A 22,323-nucleotide genomic window follows, 5' to 3' on the forward strand; every position below is an offset into this window, starting at 1 on the left:
TGTTGTTTTTAACAGATTTTTCGGGTTTGATGCGTCAGCTTTATTCCATCACTCAATTGATGTGATTTTATTGAACATAAAGAGGATATCAATTCGGGACTACCTCCGGCTAAATGAAGGTAAAGTCATTTAGGCTATAAGAATCCAATCATACGCCAGTATTTCACCGACGAGCCCCCAGAACCCAATGTCAAAAGTCAAGAAACGCTAATCTCACCTAATTGCGCTTTGTTGAACACCAATGCTGGTATTGGACAATTGTTCAAATACGAGATGGGTCGAATTCTCTTATGCTTAATGATTGGGCCCCGCCAATTGGAGAAACCTTACGCGGCTGTTGAGCGGAGATGGAGCCCTTGGCACGGAAGTCCCAGATGGTCTAGCAAAACCAGTTCAAAGTAAAATACGGCAATCCTTTGACCTATACGTATCCCAGTGCATATCCGACGCAGATCCGTGAGGCGGGGTACAGATCCCGTGAGCAGAATATAGCTACAATTAGATCAACGGAAAATCATTTTTGAACCAATTACACACTATCGCGAGTTGGGTGCAGTTTTTCAGAACTTTTGGGGGTGCCCAGGTGTTTTGACCGGCTTAGTCCAGGAATTGGATGGGTGAACTTTTGTGCCCAATAGTATTTATAGATCTGTATAGCACGAGCCACTTCACTTGTTCTTCAATACGTTGCTCACAGGTCAACAACCTGCGTCAGTTTTCATTCGCTCCATTCTTCTGACGTGAAATTCATTTTGACTCTCCAAAACTATCTCAAAATCTGAAGATATCGATCATCTTTGCCAATATGGGTGATCTGGTAGTTCCCACAAAGAAGCGTTACGCCCTAGTTGGCACCGGCGGAAGAGCCGGTCTCTTCTACACCAGCATTGCCAAAGACTTCGGCGAAACTAGCACCTTAGTCGCCATCTGTGATACAAACCAAACTCGGCTGAATTATGCGAAGTCCAAGATCGAAACTCTTACCAGTGGTCAGATCCCTACTTATCTCGCCAAGGACTTTGACGCTATGATCAAAGAAACCAAGCCAGATGAAGTTATAGTCACCACGATTGACCGCACGCACCATACCTACATCGTGCGCGCCTTGGAACTTGGCTGCGATGTCATTACCGAAAAGCCAATGACCATCGATGTTCCACAGTGTAAGGAAATATTCTCGGCTGTGGAACGTACCAACCAAAGAGTCAGAGTTACCTTCAACTACCGATACGCGCCACACAACACGAAGATCTTTGAGCTTATCCGATCTGGTGCAATCGGCACCGTTACAAGTATCCATTTTGAATGGATGCTCAACACTTCCCATGGAGCAGACTACTTCCGACGCTGGCATCGTGATGCGCGCAATAGCGGCGGTCTCCTGGTTCATAAATCAACCCACCACTTTGATTTGATCAACTTCTGGCTTCAATCTAGACCAAAGACTGTGTATGCGCAGGGAGATCTCAAGTTCTACGGCAAAAAGAACGCCGAGGAGCGCGGTGTCACCAACTTCTACTCCAGGGCCCATGGTAGTGAAGCTGCCAAAGATGATCTCTTTGCTCTTCACTTAGACCAGAATACACAACTAAGGTCTCTTTACCTTGACGCCGAGCATGAAGACGGATACTACCGTGACCAGAGCGTTTTTGGTGATGGAATCAGCATTGAGGATACGATGAATGTGCTCGTCCGATACGACGATGATACTGTTTTGACCTATTCACTCACTGCGTACGCCCCGTGGGAAGGCTTTCGCGTCAGCTTCAATGGAACCGGTGGAAGATTGGAAGCCGAAATTGTGGAAAGCAGCTATGTCAATTCTGGCGGGGAGCAATCCCTGGAAGGCGCAGCTGAGAATATCACACTCATGCTCCGACCTCTGTTCCAGGAGCCGCAAAAGATCGAGGTCGTGCAAGCAGCAGGAGGACATGGAGGTGGTGACAATGTGATGCTTCGCGATCTGTTTGGAGAGGTGGAACCGGATGAGCACATGCGAGCTGCTAGTCATATCGATGGAGCTGCTTCCATCCTGACTGGTGTCGCTGCAAATCGCTCTATTCGTACTGGTCAAGTGGTTACTGTCAGCGATATCTTGAGCCTTCCATAGTCAAGTTTAGATTGCCTGGTTTTGTTATAAGTGGAAAGAGTATTTTATATAATAATTTATTCAACGACTATATATAAAGCCTTATTGTCACAGTGCATTATCTTTGTATACTATATAGGCTTCATTATAAAATAGATAATCCCCCTTGCTATTATTCTCAATTTGTAATTACATAACTGTCAAAGTATATATATTTGATAGCAAGGGTAATAAGCCTGGCAACCTTGTGCATGGGTACTGGACTTGTTTCATCTTGCTCCCTGGTTAGGAAACCATGACTTTGTCTTCACTTCATTTCCTTTCAATTGACTTTTTGCTTCTCACTCTGCCTCGTCTTCATTCTCAGAATCTCACAGGATACAGCCAAGTAGGTAATTCTCTATAAGATGCAAGCCATGAAATACTAATGATTATGCCTAACACTTCATAGAAGAAACATTACTTCTTCTCAAATTGATTCCAAGTTATTTACCAACTGTGAGTGAATTCAAGTCCGAGTGGTACGGGCCGCTTTTGAAACAATACTCACGAAATTAATACTGGTAGGAACCATGGACGACAATAATCGCGCTGTACATATCCCGAGCAACGACGATCTAGACAGTTTAATTGTACTTCGAGAACGAGCCGAACGAGCCGAAGAATGCGAGGAGCGACGCCTCGCTGTTTTCCGCGAAGCCCGGCGACTCTGACGTCGTTACCTGCGCCTGATCAACGGCGTGGGTACCAAGTTGGCTCACAACGGATGGCGGCGGCAATCTACGAAGTTCAAACCTCAGACTAATAAACGCGGGTGGGCTCTGATAAGCTGGTAAGGCCATTGGCGGCCTAAGGCCACCACAACAAATTAACTAAACAGTTAAGCAACTTTGACTTGCAAACAAGAAAAGCAGATTGGCTTTCAATTGTGATTTCAACCACCCAACATGAATCTTGGGTCTTTTTGGGCCTCGGGGTTATATATACCGATGGCAGCGGATAGACACGCGAAGGGGTACTAAAGGCCGCCACGTGCGGGGTTAGCCATCGGCACTGATTGATAAAACACCGCGAAGAGGAAAGATAGCGACGGATAACTGTCACAAATGGTATCGGAGGGATAACCGGAAAAGCCGGGGTATGAGCGCCAAGCATTTAGCGTGGGGGCCAATAGCAGATCTGGGGAAGGCGGGTCAATTGGTTGCTACATATCAGAAAAGTCATGAGCAATTTGTGTTGACGCTAGGACAGCTAGGAGCGCCAAGATGCGGTCATTTTAGCACGTTCTATTATCCCTTCTGTGACCAGACCAATCATTACTTGTACAACACTGCGCCGCCACATTTCTCCCCGCATTCCAAGCTAGCACCTTGAAAGGATTTGCTCATCTGACCAGCAACCTTGTTTCATTCTAACTTTGGCTAGGATTCATTGGTGTAAAAATTGATCTGGGGCTGGTATTCTTGTCTCGAGCTTCGGCTCGGCGCCGGTAACCATATTCGTATGTTGATCGACGCTAATTATGTTCAGCCTAATATCCTCTACGAATGGGTGGGCTAGTTTGAGAATAATAAAAAGATAAGATGAGTAGTAGGGATAGATTTGAAAGGTATCCTATTCCCCAAACAACAAAGAAGTAACAGAAAGCTCAACACTGCAAGCAAGCTGTATAGCCACGAAATTATTCATGCTCTGCTTGCATTATAAGCTTCGCCTATCATGACAACCCGCAAAAGCGATGATATTCAAATCGCCCATGACGAAAACCAGGACCTAGGTTATGGTGCTGGGCAGGAAACATATTCTAAGGCTGTGGAATTTTTGGCCGGCCATTCAAGTGAGCAGCCCGATTTCACCTACGAGGAGGAGAAAGCCGTTCTCCGCCGCATCGATTTGCGGGTTCTTATTCTCGTCTTGTGGGCATACTTTTTCCAACAACTAGACAAAAGTACACTAAGGTATTTACTTATTCAAAACTTTTGTCAAGTACAAACACTGATATACCTATTATCAGTTATGTCTCGATTTTTGGAATCGCCGATGATGCCCACCTGGTTGGCCTTCAATATTCCTGGCTTGGGTCCATTCTGTATCTCGCCCAACTGGTGATGCAACCATTAGCAGCCTTGGTTCTCGTCAAGCTTCCAACAGGAAAGGTCTTGGCTTCAGCCATCTTCCTCTGGGGCTCATCACTTGTAATTATGTCGTCTTGTACCAACTTCCCGTCACTGCTTGGACTTCGTTTTGTTCTCGGATCTTTCGAATCTTTGATTGCACCTTGCTGTGTGGCTATTACGCAGATGTGGTGGCGTCGCAGTGAACAGACGCTACGTGTTAGTTACTGGAGTGCAATGAACGGCGTCACATCCATCATAGGCAGTCTCCTAACCTATGGCTTAGGTCATATTCATAGCACCGTTTTATATCGCTATCAGACTATATTCATGTTCTGTGGGCTGTTGACGGTGGCTTACTCCTTTTTAGTTTTCTGGCTCATGCCGGATTCCCCGGTGGACGCTAAGTATTTGAATGAGAGGGAGAAGTTCATCGCCACTGAGCGACTTCGGGCGAACCAGATGGGCATCGTCACTCAAAAGTGGCGCTGGGACCATGTCCTGGAAGTGGCGCTTGATCTCAAGACATATTGCTGGTTTTGTGCCATCCTTTCGATTTCGTGAGTTTCTTCTATTGCCCCAGTAGTGCGATATAAAGAGAAAACACAAGCTGATGGGCCTTCTGGATAGTATTGCGAGTGGTGGAATTACCACTTTCGGTTCTTTAATTGTCAAGTCCTTTGGATACAGCAGCTTTGAGACCATTTTATTCAATATTCCCTTCGGTGTTGTCCAGGTCATCGCCATTATAGGTGCTGGGTGGATAGCCACTCGAACTCAGCGCAAGGGTCTCGTCATCTCCGGATTGAGCATACTTCCCGCAATTGGGGCCATATTGATGCTTACAGTCCCACGAAAACAAAAGGGAGTTCTGCTTTTCGGCTACTATCTGGTATGGCTGAGTTTCTTTGATTGATTTTTTTAAATGGCAGCTTACAGGCGCTGCAGGTTTCCACTCTAGCCGGCATAACCCCGATGCTATATGCATGGCAAGCTCAAAACACGGCAGGCGATACCAAGAAGAAGTGCACCTCGGGCGTTGTTTTTGTTGGCATGTGCGCTGGTAACGTTATTGGACCTCTGCTCTTCTCTACCGAAGATGCACCATTGTACCGAAAAGGTCTCATAGCTGATCTTGCTATGTTTGTTACTGTTGGAGTCCTCTCTGGGTAAGTAAATGTTTATGATTCACATCATTCACCAGATGAACTAACAAAAGGCGCAGTCTCATTCCAATTTACCTCGCTTATCTGAACAAGAAGCATGAGAAAATGCGAGTTGAGCTTGGGAAGTCGGGTCATGTTGCCGACATGTCTATGCTCCGGAAGAACCAACTCAAAGTGAACAAAGCAGCCGAACTCGAGAATGTCCCAGAACAAAAGGCCTCTGTGGCGCAAGACAAGGGTTTGCTGGATGTGACAGATTTGAAGAACGAGGACTTCATTTACGTTTACTAGGCTGATGAACCTATGGCTTTAATGACTAGTACATATATCAGAGGGAGCTGAACGATATTTCTTATATGTCCGATATATCCTTTTGAAATTTCGTGCTTTCTCGGTAGCCACTACATTCTGACTGCAGTTCGCACACCATCAATATTAATTAGGGAATATTAATGGATCATATCCAACAATTCTGACAACTTTCAGCCGAGCGATTGAACAACAATTTGACTTGATCAAATATACACTTGCATTTGTTATATTCTTGAATATGTATGCATACACATACATATGCATGCTATTAGATTTTAGAAGTTAGGTAAATAATGTACAAAGTCACTCATCATAATACATGACAGTCGTCCCCAAGATACTCAATAAGAAACACGGAGATCTTCCTCCAGAAGAAGCCATTTCCTGGCAATTTCTGCTCGTTCATCAGCAGATGATTCCCGCATCTCATCGAGTCCCTGCATTATTCGAGACGCCACAACAGCACTCTCCTGCTTCTTGCCTAAGGAGATTTGCAGTCTCCTGCGAAGTCCGGCTAATGGGTAACCGGCCAGACCCCAGAGTCCTGTTGCAATGAATTAGAATCAATCTTAGATATTGATCAGTGTAGTATTCCCGGACATACCTGCGGGTGGCTTGAGGACAACACCACCAATACCTTTCCCGATACCCTTGGCCATCCCCTTCGCGCCATGGTGCTTGAGACCCTGTTTTGGCTGAGTGACCAAGCCCGTAACTCCGTAATAGAAGCCATCTCGAAGTTCCTAACTCCTCTATCAGCGATCTTCATCACCTGCAACTTTCTTTGGTTTGTCATTCACATACCGTGCCAGCAGCCCTGACTCCACTACGGAATCCGATGACCTTCGGCGTTGCCTTTACTGTCGGGTCGTTGTACAACTTCGGCGCATTGTGGAATCCCTTGGATAAACTAAGAGTTAGGTCCGTCGGGAGCCAGATAACAGTTTTCAAAAGCTTCAATGACATCCGTCTGCCATGAGAGCGCATCTCAGTGAGAGCAGTATTCCGTTGCGGGGAGTCTATACAGCTCATCGTCTGGGCCTTTTCGAGTTGTAGGCTGCGTGTTCTTTCAAGACTGGTTGCGGCTAGCGTTTCGCTCAGCTCGTCATCCTCATCGAGGCTCGTTCCATCGTCGTCATTTGATTCGTCGGATTGGCGATATTCATTGGTTTCATGGAACTGCTCCTCTCCGCTTTCTTCGCTGGACTCCTGGCTTCTTCGGTGGCGATTTCTCCATGCGCAAGCGGCCGCAGACACGGGGTCCCTTTCGCTGTGTGGATGCCCAATTGCACGGCCAGCAGAAATGAGATCCGTTGCCATTTCATAAGGTAGCTCGCCAATTCCGGTCACGAAGTTTGCAATGGCGCCGACGAGTACCTGTGCTCCTGCACTGATTGGGCCGGCGGGGTCGCGCCAGGTGTCGTATTCCGATGAACGATTTCTGGAAAATAGTTTAGTAGACTGGAACAGCTCGCGGTTGGTGAGCTTACAAGACAAGATCGTGAGGTTTTATTTTCTCCATTTCGACCAGCACCGAAGCAGCTAAAGCACTTAGACCAATTTGGGTGTGTTTCACGTGCCATACAGCAGGACGGGATGGGCATATAGCGCATCGAAGAGATTTCAGATCGAGATGTCGGTGGAAGCTGCGTACCCCGTCTTTTACACCGGACTCTTTCTGCATTTTGGCTGCGATCTCCTGTGCCTTCTGTTGGGTCGCAGGTTGAAGCGCGATCTCAATTGCATTTTTCAGTTTTTCAACTGTTAGTTGTTTGTGAGGAATTGGAGCTGGTCCAGCTCGCGCCGTGGCCACTATCCCGCCCCAGAATTGTTGATCGCCAAAGAATGGAACGATGATTGTCGGCCGCCCAAGGGAAAGGCCTGCAGCAGTTGTACCAGCACCGCCATGATGGATGACACATGAGACACGTTGGAAAAGCCAATCATGCGGAACACTTCCAACGATGAGAATGTTATCAGGGACATCCACCTCTTCGACTCCGAGATTTCCCCAACCCTTTGAGACAATGGCTCGCTGGCCCGCTTTTCCGATCGCTTCAAACACAATCTTTGTTAATTTTATCTGGTCATCCACAACAATAGAGCCGAATCCAACATAAATTGGAGTTGGGCCAGCTTTGAGAAAATCGTCGATTTCTTTCGGGGGGTTGTAGTCTGATTTGGCGGGAAGGACACTGAACCCGCAAATGTCAATGTCAGTGCTCCAGTCGCGTGGCTTGGGGAGTAATGCGGGCGACCTGAAATTTCATATTATTAGCACAAGTTATCCTTTTGTGGTCGCTTGATCTTACCAGAGGTATGAATATGGAACTCGGAGGCGATGTATCAAACTGGGCGCTGTGATCGAATCCAATGGGTCCAAAGCGAGGTACTTCTTCCGCCATGAATTCACAAGGTCTCCCAATCCCTCCCAGATCATCATGTCAACAACAGCATAAGAAACAAAATTTGCGACTGTTGGTTTGCAGTCTTGCTGATGGAGGACAGCCAAAGGATGTGGAAATGATTGAGTGGGCGTCCACGGCATTCTAGCACAATTACATCAGCATATAAAACAATGAGGGTCCCATGAGTGATACTCACGTAAACATCATATGTAGCGGAATACCAAGCCGTTGTGCGCAATGAATATGGGCCAAACTCGGCGGGTTGGCAATGATAGCATCGGCAATAAACGGCCGCCGACGATAATCCACAGTATCGCTCCAAGGATCCTCCTTAATTTGATGAAGGTTTGTTCCATCACCAGTCTCAATGCACGATCTCCAGCATCCGTATATAATCTCTTTCATTTCGCGCCGGCGTTTTTGGATCGCCCCGCTTCGAATCGTACTCAAAGCCGGTAGGAGAGACGGATTCTTGACCATGAACGCCATGAGTTCTGCAGGATCTCCGCCGATACTGAAAAATTCCAGTCCGCTCTCAAGAACAAAGTCCCTGAACGCTAGATGCGTTGCTAAACGCACCCGGTGTCCATGCGCTTTTAGCTCCTTGCCCAGCGCGACGAATGGTTGTATGTCACCTCGAGATCCAATGACTTGAATGACAAGGTTCATTTTCAGTGGAAAATTTTTCCCTTCATCTTTTGGTATTGCTTCCTGGCTTTCTTTGTGATGGAGATCCTCTATCTCGGGTTCCCGTTGTGTTCTGTGAATGCGATTCAATAACCCTGCGATACTCGGCTTATGTTCATTGATGTTTATATCAAGCCGACCGTCACCTGCATTGTTTCAATTATCAGTCTTAATTCGCTAGAGACTCCAGTTGATCACGAACTCAGGACTCGGACTCCAGTATTGAGCCCATCTCCGCTGAATTGGATCCCTTCCGGACCCTGGGAAAGCGACCCGTTGACCTCTTCAGGCCAGTCCTCCGAATTTATTGCCTCATGTCGATGCGACCTGGTCCTAGCAGTCGGTGCTGCTGTGGCCATTCTTGGGAGATCGGCTGGCTGACTAGAGCAACGAGCCCGTTCAAGATCGGTACTATGGGTGATAGATCTGTGCGAACGAAATTAAAGTATAAGCAATAGCCGTCGTAAATATTAATATCAATATGCGCTTTTTATTTGATTAAGAATCGAATGCGACAAGAATATTTTTGTGTGTAGTCGATGATGTCAGGGCCTCTCCCGAGCTTCCGGCTTCCCGGTGCTTCCACTGCGGGTCTCGGGACCAGGATCAGCCCTGCGGGGACATGACCCTGTTCAGCTAACGGTGGCCCAAAATACGTACCTCGGGATGGCCACAAAAATCGCTTACTAATTCTTGTTGGCCACCCTTAACTGGGGCCCACTGGGACGCTGTCCATGATAATGATAAATTCAGATTGGATGATCAGATCCAATCTTACCGAGGTAGGGAACTAAGTATAGTACAATTTGGGCCCAAGGCTGAGCTGGGACAGAAAGGCTATATCTTACCTCGGCACTTGATCCATGCATTGTCACATTCTGTTCTTCGACCAACATAACGGTAAAAGTACCAAGGATTTGCAAAAATACACTCTGCCAGTTCCAACCTATGGTGGTAGTGGTACAGATCTGCTACTCGGCGGCCGGGTCTTTGTCAATTTGGATATTCAGTAGGATACATTGAGGGCATAGACCTTAATGTAGTCACCGAAGAGAAATTCGCACCGTTAACAAATCCGATATATGATGTTGGGAAATTTGTTCACATTACTCTGTACGGACTTTTGCCTCGGAGACTGAGTTCCGATAGACTGATTATAATTGCTAGCTGAGTCGTGGTGGAGACCTCGGGAAATAATGGAGCTTCACCCTATACCTTACACCTCTAGTCCCATTGCAGGGAGGTGTGTGTAGATCGATCATGCGATAAAAAATAGTCACCCCGGATGCTACGTATCTCGGAATCACTCCATGCAAGGTGCTTCGATATTGCACATGTTTGTCTTCCTTGAATGATAGTCAGTGACAAAATTTGGGCGATTCGGGATTCGGAGAGCGCTCCTAGAGAGCTTTTATCTTCACGTAGAATGCAAGCCCTGGAGGAGGATCAATGGAATTGAATATATTCCTGATAATAAATTGTGGGAAAAGAAGAGAGAAGAGGGGAGAGCTACAAACAGATCCTGGACTTAAGCGTGGGAGATCACCTGATCCACCCAACATAATTATTGCTTAGAGAATTTCGATAGATATCTATCTTCACTACATACCTAGGTAGCTGTACGTACCATTTTTCCTCTGCCGGGTGGGGCTTTCCTATCTTAGCTGCCGCCGCTTTTACGAGGGCGCTCAGAGTCAGGCTCACTGAGTAAATTTCAGTCCGGGCTCAGACTCAGTGAGCTGCTCATGAGCATCACGTGACAAAGGCGTGAGGTCCAATGGGCGCTCAGTGAGCGCTCACTGATTGTGATTGGATGCTCACTGATTGCTCACTGATTGCTCACTGATTACTCAGACTGATCAGAGCCATCTATTGAGCACTCAGTCCACGCCCAGTCCATACCCAAAGGAGCACTTTGCCCCACAATATTGTTTATTTTGCGATCACTTCTTGATGGCCCTCACTTCTCACCATGCCCCGATTTCTTGAGGTGCGCGATCCTCTAGTCCCGTTTCCCCCTTGAAAAACAACGCACTAAAACACGATGACGCAAAATTGGAAGGCACCGAGCTCATCTATAACGGGGCGATGCAGGAGCAAAGTTTTGGGTCAATTCAAATTACTGAGTTATAAATTGGAACTATTTCCTTGCTCTAAACCTACAAGATAGCTTTATCTATTTTCTACTTCATCCTTTCAGCTCGTCGCCTTTTTTTACATTTTGTGGGAATCTATCAAGCCATGGGTAGAAAAAACTTCTTTGCTCAACAAGATGAGATCGTCAAAGAGAAGCGCTACAAACAACTGCAAGAGAGCAGCTATGTTTTTGGCGCTCATACAGATGAAGACTCCATCCGAGAGAAAGATAAAAGAATACCTAAGACCAAGAGGATGTACTACCATGCTGTTAATCTTTGGATGAAGTGAGTTGACATTCACTTGTACATGAAGTGTATCCGACGAATGAGTTACTTACTTGCTGTTAGGTTCGTTACGCTGCATCGAATCGAGGGCTACAAATTGGGGCCTGGCTGTGCGGTTCCAGACCACACACTCATCAAAGAATTTCTCCGGTGGTACAGTCATTCAGCGCGAGGAAAAAAAGTAAGAATGGACGGCCGGTGATGACATCGGTTCTCAATTGTGCGGAGAGGCTGTTTGGTGGATTTGAAGAAAAAATGCAAATTAAAATTGTGTTGGAAGACCGGAAAGAAATAACCAGTGTAAGCCACTTCATGGATCTTACTTTCTATGTTCCGGAATGGAAGCCAAACTAACTCAGGCACAGTGGGTAAAGAGAACATTAACAGAAAACGAAGGAACGATTGAGAATGTCGAGGATCCAGCTCACAGCTTTACCAAAAAGGATTTTCTCCGAGTTTTATCTTCTATGTGGCGAGCGGATCATCGCCGGTTCATGCCCGGATTGCTCAAGGCTATCATAACGCTAGCTCTTCAACTATATCTTTTCACCGGAGCAAGGATTGGAGGTTTCATCCCACCTCATGAGGATAGAAATGAAAAAGGCCTAAGATACGAGGTGAGAGCACTGCGACGTGGAGATTGTGCGTGGCTAATTGCTAAACAGGACATCGATCTATTTTTGTTTCCATCCTCTACGGCACCTTGGACGGTAGAGTGCAAATTCAACCAAAAGTGGCTCAAAGGGAATCGAAACCCAGACTACACAGTGTAAGTTAAATACAAAAAAGCCTCGAACAGGCTGACTTGAATTGAGAGCTCACTCGCTGACCAAAAGTTAAGGTTCGGAATAGGCATTCGTGACACCAAGAAACCACAATTCGCATCTGGTTATATTCTCCTATCTATTGCCCTCCAGCACGGTGCTCTGTTTGGCATCGAAACGGTGGAAGACTTTGCCAAGTTTGACCTTTCAAGTGGAAAGCCCATGAAACTACGTTGGAAGGATGAATATATGAAAAAGCCTGTTCTCAGAAATGTCACGGCTGAGGGTCCACAAGACGTTCCACTCCATAAGGAGCGGTTTTGTGAGTTGCTGCGTGGAATAGTCACGACCGCTGGATACAGCAAGAGTGTGACTGTTCATATGATTCGGAAGTATCTTGGAAGTGTTGTTGAAGGTAGGGTAGCCACGCTCACAGCTTGTTCAAGGGGCATATTTGCTAATTCCTGACATAGGGAGCCATGGCTCTGCCTTGGTATCTCAGATTTATGGACACAAAGATGCGGGGACATACCCCAAAGAGTACTTGTTACACTGCTCATCGATTGATACCGTCTCGGCCGTTTTGGGAGAAAAAGAACAGTCACATCATATTGAGTACTTCCAAGGTGTCGAGAAGTTCTATGAGCGTGGACTTCCAGGAGAATTGCCAGCTGAAATCGAGGCGAGTATCCTGCAGATGCCAGAACTCGTCGATATCAGACGTCAGATCGAGAAACTTAAGGAATCAAGCGACGACAAGGAGTTTTTAGCTGCCGAGAAGCTGAACTACAGAAAGGCCTTGATTCGACTTCGTCTTGCAGAACTAAAGCAATACCAGAACCGCTGGGTACGAGAAAGACGAGACCAAAGGATCCTCAACAGGGGTAAAGAAGAGCCAGTGATTAGTGACAATGACGTTTCCATGCGGGCTCAATCCTTACTTATGCCCGAAACTGCCCGGATTTCAACCTTGATGTCTTCTGACAGGGAGCTTTCGTTCAATGAGATGCTTCTTTTCGTGGATGATCTAAAAGCTCATTGTGAACGCGATTTCGGGGTGGCTTACCTTCCACGGGAGAGCCCCATTCAAGGTCGCTGCCCCGCTGGAGATTGCCACGAAGATGTCAAACGGTGAGTTGCCCCATTAAATAATGCTGAAATGAATGCTGACATCCTCAGGCTGAAAAAAACCGACAGAAGTGCTCATATTCACAACTGCGTTCGACGTGAGATTGCTTTGGGTCTTCAGATCTCAGAATCAAAGTTGAAATTTTGTTACGAGTGCATGGAATGGTTGCAATCAAGTCAATGGCGAGATCACTGTTTTTCTCATCTCCAGTCATGGAAAACACAGCACTGTGAAGTGATTGTATACCGCCACACAGTCATCCGGCCGGGCTATTGCCCCTTCTGCTTGTGGGACATGAATCTGGATCTCGAACCGGAAGACCGACTGAATCAATGGTCGAAAAGCGGAAATCTGAAGCAACACATTGAAGAGAAGCATATGCTTAGAGACCAGGGGTCCGCAGCGAAGCCAATCTGTGGGTGTGGCCAAGCTTTCGCGGATGACCGTGGCCTTCGACATCATTTGCATGACACCCACAAGCTAAACAAAGCCATATGGTTAAATCCAAAGCTTCCGAGAAAGAGAAAGCGTGCCTGCAAGGCAGAAGCGCAAGTATCTTCCATGGATCCGGAGGAGCGGCCTAAGAGACTCCGCTTTTACCACTATCCGCTTCCGCGCCACGAACGGTGGTCAGACCACATATTTATGCCTGTTCCTGCATTGCTTTCGTACGCTGAGGAACATCCCGAGCAATACTACGGTTCGGGACTCAGTGATACTTCAAGTGAATGCAGCAGAAGTAGCTCAGCTGCATCCTACTTTTCAGCAGCAGATTCTCCATTCAGCTCCCCGCCAACCACCCCCGGTCTCGATGTCATTGATCCTCGGATCCTCAAGCCTATTGGTCTCGACATGGAGGACGGAAGCCAGCCTTACGAACAAGCACCTATTCAACTGAACTCATCCGATCTCTCTATGGATGAGCTGGAGACAAAGAACGAACTCTTCACTTGTTCCAATTCTGCTAAACGATCTAACGAAGATTGTGCCGGCGACGAGGCAGATGAGAGGCCAAGCAAGGCTTTGCGAACAGATTCTCTCATCCCCCCAGCAATCAAAGGCCAAAGAGGAGGCGCGAAGAGCACCATCATACGCAGGCAGCACCCGAAAATAAACTCCCTTATGATGATGAAGCCGGTGTCCCGCTCACCAGAGCCAAGACAAGATCAAAGCTACTTCTGAATCATCTGGGTGATTTGAGTACTCGCAAGCCCCGTCAGAAGCTTAATACAAAAGAGAGACGAAAGCTGCTTGAGCTTAAGGGCCAGAAACTTACCTTGAGGCAGATTGGGCCTCAGTTTGCAGACATAGATACAGCCTTTCTGCGACAGACCTGGCAGGATTTGGAGCTTCCCCAGCGATCCACCAGATCAGGGGCCAATTATAGACCAAGAAACCATGCTCTTTGACAAATCCTTGCCTGCAATGTCATAATGTCACTACTCAAAACTCCAGCGACAGGCTCGTCGCTGTAGCTAATTCATGAAATGGGAGCATTACCTTTGCAAAATTCTCTAGAGGCATCTATCCTAGAAAAAGTTTTTAGTCAGAAAGAAAGTCGTCTGTGCTAGATTTGAAGTTGAGCAGATTCAGGACGGTGGCGAGTGGTAAATGCAACGTGTTCTGAGGAAAATCGATTACAGCCAGCTTGTCACAGTGTAAAAAACTGTTACATTACCATTACATGATTGCACCGCCACACTTGGACCTAGATATCCAGCAGGTATTTACTGAATGTAATGTACCGTAAATGCTATGTCTACGTTTGTATGATACGACATAAATACTGACGTGATCTACTACGGTATACTCTATTTACCTCAAGCTTTTATTTTTTTTTTCGATTGATCGGTATCGCGGGACCATAAGAACATCGAACAGTCGCCACTAAAATTTTGTTCGCCATATCAATAGCTGCCTAGCTGCATTATCCCAGTGGGAATGGTTCCGTTGGTCCCTCAAAGCTAAATAATTCTCTGGTTGGAGCCTTGGAAACAGTGATATGGTCTGTTGGAGCATACCGAAAGTTCGTTGTTTGCTTTCAGATATTATGACCCGACTCTTCTCTCCAGGAAAGTCGCGTGAGACAGTTCTGTTCGGAGGTCCAGACCCCAACCGAAATTCGTTTAGAGATCTTTTGAAAGCAGATATGCCGACCAAATGGCAAAACCGGAACTCAAACCCCGTTCAAATTCTCCTCTCCTGCACCTTATCCCCTATCCCCTATTCCTCATCCCCGGTTCCGTGTTCTCTGCCAGCTTCCCTGTTATATGAGTGCCCAAAATCAGTATTTATTGAATTGTTCATCACGGGCTAGCCACGCAGTTGAATAAGACCCATGTCCCAGCTTATGAACAACTCGATATCGACCGTGAAGGTGATCTCCGATTTGAATGGGGTGATAGCCCCCTAGTCGATAGTTCTCAAGTCTTTCGACTCCCTCAAGAGGCTCGTAGAGGAGACGCCTGTCAAATTCTTTGTTGTTCTCCATTAATTTGAATGCGGTGAGAGTCAACGCGCAGCGAGGTTGCTTATGATGAAGCAGTGGCATATGCCCCTTACGAAGGACAGGAGAAATGGCTGAGGAACATAATAATGCGGGCGCAACAACCGAATGGCCAATGACAACAATTGACTCGTCGCCGTATCACGCGAAAAATTTTGAACCAAAAGTAGTTCTATAGAGGAGATAAAAATATATCACAATTTTTTGAGTTATGTCGCCGACGTGAGACGAATGCTCATGATGAAACGTCACGTGACAGGCGCTAACCAGCTTCGAGAAGGTTCTGGTCAATGATTGGGTGGAGCGGGGTATGAGGGAGTTCGAGCCCGAGACAAAGCGTTTAGCTGTTGGCTGACAGGCCAGCATTCAACAGAAAAAAGCCGCCACTACTGCAACATAGGCACACGTCTCGCGTCAATACCCGCCAAAATTTGATACCATGATCACGTTATATGCATGCTGCGTGGCCTCTACGAGATGGACTGGTGCCTAGACTCACCTATCTGGTCATTCCTGAAATATCGAAGTCATCATTCGACGGAATTTACGCGCCCTTGGCGATTGCCAGTAATGATATTGGCGCACGAGGCAGGCTGTGGCTTTACTATCAGTGAGGCTATAAAAGCGGGCACAGCCTAGGATGAAATACAACGCAGCTCCATCTTGCGATTATTCTCCCTTACTTCAAAGCTTTGAAGTATTGCCTCAGCAGCGACAAACCCATTCGAGAGACCATCTTAGCAAACATGTCTACGGTCAACATGGTGAAATATTATTTTTATAAGGGTATGGTCCCGAAAGACCAAGACCGACTGCGCTAGCTTGTGGCTCTGGCATATCAGACAGCAAGAGACAGAAAACTCTACCCCAAGGCGGTTCTTATTAGGTGCGTACACAATGCATTCGAGCAAGGCGATACTTATATGGCGTTTTTTTTTTCTTGAATCCCTACTAGATGCTAGCTGATGTCTGAATAAATTTGCAGGTCCGAGGTTCATGATACAACCAGTATCAATGGCATACACCAGAAAGATCCTTTGGGTCCACACGTGACTCTTTGCTACAAAGACGAGAATCAACTCCTACATGGGACTCATGTCGCTAGCCATGGCTATGTTCGTGGGAAAGACGATATTGGGTTTGTGGGCGCAACACATGCTGGAGAGAAGACGGACTCGGCCAAAAGGCAACGAGGCAAAAAGACAGTATGGCCATCTTCCAAGCAACTAGAGTCCGAGTCATTCCGCTGAAGTGTATTGGTTGATTAAAGCGGTGATTTGCTCCTGGGGAGTACTGCAAAGTTTAGTGCTGTTTATTGAATCTGATACTCAAGAAATTTTGTCCATTTCTCATAGTCGCCGGGATCTCAGACGTTGATCCACTACTCTGGCCAACAAAGTGGCTGGGAAGTCAAGAAATTAATTTTTGGCAGGAAAATGCGGATAGCTAGTCAAGTTAATTAAAAAGTTGATTACATGGAGCAACTAGAGAACTGTAATAATATATCACAATCTGCACCTGCATCTGCAGAATTGCATAAATCTACTGGAAAAGTGGTTCTCTGATAGTGCTGTTGCCATTTTCATCCCTATCCCTGCATATCAAATAACCTGTAGCTTGACCATTTCCACCAGTACAGATGGCAGAATGCGCAAAGCACCAATCGAAACAGCCCTCAATAAAGCACCATTTACCGACTGCGCTCTTGCACGATGGGCTAAACTCCTCTTGTCAGCATTCGTCTTGTTACAGTCGTTCTCGAAATCGGCTTGACAGATACACTCTTCGTCACTCTTTCTGGCCCCACCGCCAAGGCCTTAGCGCAGATCAATCATTGAGCGGGCCGCAAGAAATTGAGGAATACCGTAAGATGCCCTGAGTATGGTATTGTATTTTGCTCGTAAGATTACACAATGCGTACGAGAATTCAGTGGAATTCCATGGAAGCCGATGTGGGCCTCTGGAAATCATCCAGAGGTGGCCGCCTCCCACCTGGTTCCTGGACGATCTGCTAGATGACTGGTGCTACGTGGACTTCAATTACAAATGGATGAGCAGACAGGGCTTGCTCTTGCAGCAACAGCATCATGCGGACTGCAGATAACGAGGGTATAGTTATTGCCATATTAGTCCGTCCAGCGCGTTTCGTCTTATGTCCTTGAAAATACTACCCACGGATAACTAATATGAACACCTAGCCTTACAACGTTTAACATCCAGCTGCACTAAGTCTAGGGTGCTATTGTGTCGAAGTTGGGCAAAATTTCTATGGCTGTAATTGGATAGATTAATACGAGCTATATCACCGAAAATATAAAACCTTAGGCCCAAATTCAGACTTGACATTGACCTAGATGATATCAGAATGCTGCGTAGGGAAGTCTTCTGTGGTTACCGCACGTAGCGATTTCTTGACTAAGCAGCCTCTGTGGCAAAAGCTAGTTAATCACATGGATTGGCGACTATGTCTACTGGAACTTTATGGAACTTTATGGAATATTCCGCAAGCAGGATAGGGCCGTATAAATCATCTTCTTCTCCCAGGCCCTTCTTTTATAAAGGGATTAGAAAATAGAGGAAGAGGGGAAACAAAAAATCATTAAGTACTACATACAAAACCCAACAAAGGAAATCCGTCCTGATAAGTGTCCCAGGGCAAGTACATTACCGTTTATCTTGAAACAGCTGGGCCGAGACTCGATCGGAAGCCACAGGACCCTTCTACCATTCAATGCTATCCATTGGCTCTGCTCAATAGAGATGTCTGGAGTTGCATGACGTGGATCAGACTTAGGAATGTCACACCTAGATTGGATGTAAAGGGCGCCTAAGTTGGTGTGGAGATATAAACCGCTATGGGAAAATTCGAGCGTAGTGACTTCCCCTTCAACTTCGAAGGTCTGGGTGAGCGCGCCCGTCGCTGGGTCCCAGAGCCGCACTGTCTGATCACTAGAGCCGGACGCCAGCAGGCGGCCGTCGGGCGAGAAGGCCACTGAAGAAACCCAACCGGAATGGCCTTCGAGGGTCTGGGTGAGCGCGCCCGTCGCCGGGTCCCAGAGCCGCACTGTCTGATCACTAGAGCCGGACGCCAGCAGGCGGCCGTCGGGCGAGAAGGCCACTGAATCAACCAAATCTGAATGGCCTTCGAGGGTCTGGGTGAGCGCGCCCGTCGCCGGGTCCCAGAGCCGCACTGTCTTATCCCAAGAGCCGGACGCCAGCAGGCGGCCGTCGGGTGAGAAGGCCACCGATTGAACCAGACTGGAATGGCCTTCGAGGGTCTGGGTGAGCGCGCCCGTCGCTGGGTCCCAGAGCCGCACTGTCTGATCACCAGAGCCGGACGCCAGCAGGCGGCCGTCGGGCGAGAAGGCCACCGATTGAACCAGACTGGAATGGCCTTCGAGGGTCTGGGTGAGCGCGCCCGTCGCCGGGTCCCAGAGCCGCACTGTCTTATCCCAAGAGCCGGACGCCAGCAGGCGGCCGTCGGGTGAGAAGGCCACCGATTGAACCAGACTGGAATGGCCTTCGAGGGTCTGGGTGAGCGCGCCCGTCGCCGGGTCCCAGAGCCGCACTGTCTGATCACCAGAGCCGGACGCCAGCAGGCGGCCGTCGGGCGAGAAGGCCACCGATCGAACCAAATCTGAATGGCCTTCGAGGGTCTGGGTGAGCGCGCCCGTCGCCGGGTCCCAGAGCCGCACTGTCTGATCACTAGAGCCGGACGCCAGCAGGCGGCCGTCGGGTGAGAAGGCCACCGATTGAACCAGACTGGAATGGCCTTCGAGGGTCTGGGTGAGCGCGCCCGTCGCCGGGTCCCAGAGCCGCACTGTCTGATCACCAGAGCCGGACGCCAGCAGGCGGCCGTCAGGCGAGAAGGCCACCGATTGAACCAGACTGGAATGGCCTTCGAGGGTCTGGGTGAGCGCGCCCGTCGCCGGGTCCCAGAGCCGCACTGTCTTATCCCCAGAGCCGGACGCCAGCAGGCGGCCGTCGGGCGAGAAGGCCACCGATCCAACCCAACTGGAATGGCCTTCGAGGCTCTGGGTGAGCGCGCCCGTCGCCGGGTCCCAGAGCCGCACTGTCTGATCGTCAGAGCCGGACGCCAGCAGGCGGCCGTCGGGCGAGAAGGCCACTGAAGAAACCCAACCGGAATGGCCTTCGAGGGTCTGGGTGAGCGCGCTCCATCCTTCCTCAACTTGTGGTAACTGACATATCCAAGTAGGAAGCGACCGCTTGAACTCTCTACGGATTATCCCCGTTCGGGGTGCAAATATAAGTCCTGCACAATAAACTTGAAGGGGGGCCTGATCAACTATCTGGTGATTTTTCAGAACAAAGCGCTTTGCATCGTGAAGGAAATCCGAAATCAGGGAAGAGTCGTTACCCTAAAGCTGTCAGTGCATACCATGTATGATTATCTTCGGAACTTACCGATGTGGACGTTTGAAGGCGATCAAGAATACCTGATACTTCTGACGTAAGGCCCAGTAGGCTCATTGCTTCCACCCAGTGCAAAAAGTGCACCTGGAGAAATAAATAAGCATTGTGCATCATGCCAGACAAGTCCGTGCATTGTAACAGATGATGCGCCCAGTATCGACAGGCGTATTTCAGTGGGGGAGGTATATAATGCTGAATCGAACCATCGCTAATTTCATTCCTTTGCGTGCCTTCGCTTGGCAGTTTGCAGATGTTTTTCTCCAGGCTGTCCTGCATGATCTGACGGCATCGTTCTGCAAGACACTGGTTTGTATATTTTTCATCGATCCAGAATTTGCTTTTGTCTTTGTGGCGATCCAAAAGAAAATCTCGGAATGACAGATGGAGGAGCCTGACTGGTGTGTCGAGATTGTTTGGTACACTGAGCACCGAGTGGAGCTGGTCTAATCGACATTTGACATCATCTGACTCTCTGTCTATTAGGTGGCTTAGGGAGTTGATCGAGAGCGGAGTGGCAAGAATAATGATCACCCCAACTACCTCCTTGAACTCTTTAAGTAATTCCCATGACTCTGTTTTATTCTGTCCAGTGAGAAGTTGCTTTAGCACGGGAATATATGTGCTGTCCATCTTGGACACATAGGTTGATTGGTCTGTCAATATCGCTTCCAGTCGCTTTTGAGGGTTCCATTTTGCATCACCGATAAAACGACATACGGTAGCAGCTGCAATGAACAAAGGGACGGCCCTATCAACCAATATCTTGGTGGCTGCAGCTCCGGGCCAATCTGGTGGCAATGAGCGCCTCTGCTTTAGGCGCAGGAACTGATCCTCAAAATACAAGGATATGTCATGCGCTATCACTGGCTCTTCGATCTCGTGTAGGACCAAATCCTGATGGGCATCGGTGATCCCTTCGAAGCCCAGCCTGATCGGCAACTCAGGTCTGCTTGTCAATAAAAACCGTAGTTGTACGGAAGTTGACTTTTGAACTCGTGGCAAGAGCCGGAGAATAATCCTTATATCGTCTTCTGAATCGCATTCATCTAGAGCATCAATCACGATCACTCTTCTTGTGATCTCTTCTCGCTGCTCAATTCCAGATAGTGGATCCAGTAGAAGTCGTTCAAATTGTTCCCTCAACACCTTTTCCGAAATATTCGGGTCATCCTCAATTGCCCTCTGAACTCGAGGCAGCATTTGAGGTATGCCGATGACCAGTTGCTCGGTCAATGTTGGAAAAAGCTTTTTTGCTGTTTCTCTGTCCTCTTCGCCTCTCCGAAAGAAGAAGCTCGCCCCGAGAAGCTGCTGCGCTTGAAGACGGCTTGCAACTGTTTGGGATATTGTTGATTTCCCTGTCCCTGCCATGCCGCTCAACCAAAATATACATTTTCCGTGTGGCGATTTTGCCCACTCTTCGATTTCTCGAAGCAGGTCAATTCGGGTCCCTGGAAGACATTCACTGTGTTGATTGTCGTAAGAGTCGAATGCTGCTTGTTTTGCAGTCTGTAGTCTGCTGAGGTCTATCTTTTTGTGGATCGAATTGGTAGATCTCCTGAGTCAGCGTCAGAGTTGGCCCTTGATATGAGTAATTTGGAGACCGGATTATGGTCCGCAGCCTACGTTTGATCAACCTGCAAGGACAAAGCAAATGTTGTTTTATACCACTCAAGCTCCATGATAGCAGAATCTACCTCCGACCGTGCGAGCGGCCATTTCAAGGCTCGAAGGCCCCATTTCCTCATCCGTCTTTGCGTCGTTTCCGGATTGATTTTCTCTTTCAAATATGTAAGTGCTGAGGAGCATTTGACAATATTGTCGACCAGGTCTTGCGTAGCAGTAAGTTCATTGCCATCAGATCCACGGATCAGCCCATCGAGAGATTGAAGCACTTGGGCAAGGGCGGTGATCTTCTCTTGGAAGCGCTGAATATCCTGCGTCGCGTTCTTGACGTTGTTAAGATATTTCCCACATATTTGCACGATAGCTCCGGTTAACTGGATAACTGCGATAACACTTGCTGCACCCGAAAGAGGTTCCATGGTAAAAAAGCCTTCCACAGTATGAATAATATCAAAAGTAAAAAGATGCCGCAAGGGATGACAGACAAAATGGAGCTTATGCCCCTCTTTGAGGGGAAGGCGTCAAAGTGAGGCTGAGAGCAAACTTGGACCCTGGTTGGCGCTTGCCCGATCCGATGAGCCACGTGCCTACCACAAGGGGCCGTTCACTTCTGCCCAAGAGGAAAACCATCCAACGATTAACCACGCCCGGAACAACTCAGCTCAAAG

At 47.8% G+C, this 22,323-nt stretch overlaps 6 protein-coding genes across 6 annotated transcripts; 3 read left to right on the forward strand and 3 right to left on the reverse strand.

Annotated features, from left to right (window-relative positions):
• Nucleotides 1-805: 805 nt before the first annotated feature.
• On the forward strand, nt 806-2,110 carry N7529_007051 (Gfo/Idh/MocA family protein; the record flags this gene model as incomplete). The annotated part of the gene is made up of 1 exon (XM_057242578.1): nt 806-2,110. The coding sequence occupies one exon, from the start codon at nt 806-808 to the stop codon at nt 2,108-2,110; it is 1,305 nt and encodes a 434-aa protein (XP_057097937.1).
• Nucleotides 2,111-3,808: 1,698 nt separating this feature from the next.
• Nucleotides 3,809-5,660, forward strand: N7529_007052 (uncharacterized protein; the record flags this gene model as incomplete). Its single annotated transcript, XM_057242579.1, has 5 exons — nt 3,809-4,047; nt 4,104-4,763; nt 4,834-5,095; nt 5,143-5,372; nt 5,429-5,660. 5 exons carry the CDS (start codon nt 3,809-3,811, stop codon nt 5,658-5,660), a joined length of 1,623 nt encoding a protein of 540 aa, XP_057097938.1.
• Nucleotides 5,661-6,022: 362 nt separating this feature from the next.
• Nucleotides 6,023-9,135, reverse strand: N7529_007053 (putative UDP-glucose,sterol transferase; the record flags this gene model as incomplete). The annotated part of the gene is made up of 7 exons (XM_057242580.1): nt 6,023-6,225; nt 6,286-6,424; nt 6,486-7,122; nt 7,172-7,939; nt 7,994-8,230; nt 8,286-8,922; nt 8,979-9,135. 7 exons carry the CDS (start codon nt 9,133-9,135, stop codon nt 6,023-6,025), a joined length of 2,778 nt encoding a protein of 925 aa, XP_057097939.1.
• A 1,882-nt stretch (nt 9,136-11,017) lies between these two features.
• Nucleotides 11,018-14,274, forward strand: N7529_007054 (uncharacterized protein; the record flags this gene model as incomplete). The annotated part of the gene is made up of 7 exons (XM_057242581.1): nt 11,018-11,199; nt 11,263-11,380; nt 11,565-11,816; nt 11,865-11,968; nt 12,041-12,378; nt 12,437-13,094; nt 13,143-14,274. The coding sequence occupies 7 exons, from the start codon at nt 11,018-11,020 to the stop codon at nt 14,272-14,274; spliced, it is 2,784 nt and encodes a 927-aa protein (XP_057097940.1).
• Nucleotides 14,275-18,204: 3,930 nt separating this feature from the next.
• N7529_007055 (40S ribosomal RACK1 domain-containing protein) lies at nt 18,205-21,400 on the reverse strand (the record flags this gene model as incomplete). The annotated part of the gene is made up of 2 exons (XM_057242582.1): nt 18,205-19,977; nt 20,024-21,400. The coding sequence occupies 2 exons, from the start codon at nt 21,398-21,400 to the stop codon at nt 18,205-18,207; spliced, it is 3,150 nt and encodes a 1,049-aa protein (XP_057097941.1).
• Nucleotides 21,401-21,651: 251 nt separating this feature from the next.
• Nucleotides 21,652-22,074, reverse strand: N7529_007056 (uncharacterized protein; the record flags this gene model as incomplete). Its single annotated transcript, XM_057242583.1, has 1 exon — nt 21,652-22,074. The coding sequence occupies one exon, from the start codon at nt 22,072-22,074 to the stop codon at nt 21,652-21,654; it is 423 nt and encodes a 140-aa protein (XP_057097942.1).
• Between the last annotated feature and the right edge of the window lie 249 nt (nt 22,075-22,323).

Source organism: Penicillium soppii (assembly GCF_028829465.1).
Source record: "Penicillium soppii strain IBT 18220 chromosome Unknown utg000005l, whole genome shotgun sequence".
In the NCBI taxonomy this organism is placed as follows: domain Eukaryota; kingdom Fungi; phylum Ascomycota; class Eurotiomycetes; order Eurotiales; family Aspergillaceae; genus Penicillium; species Penicillium soppii.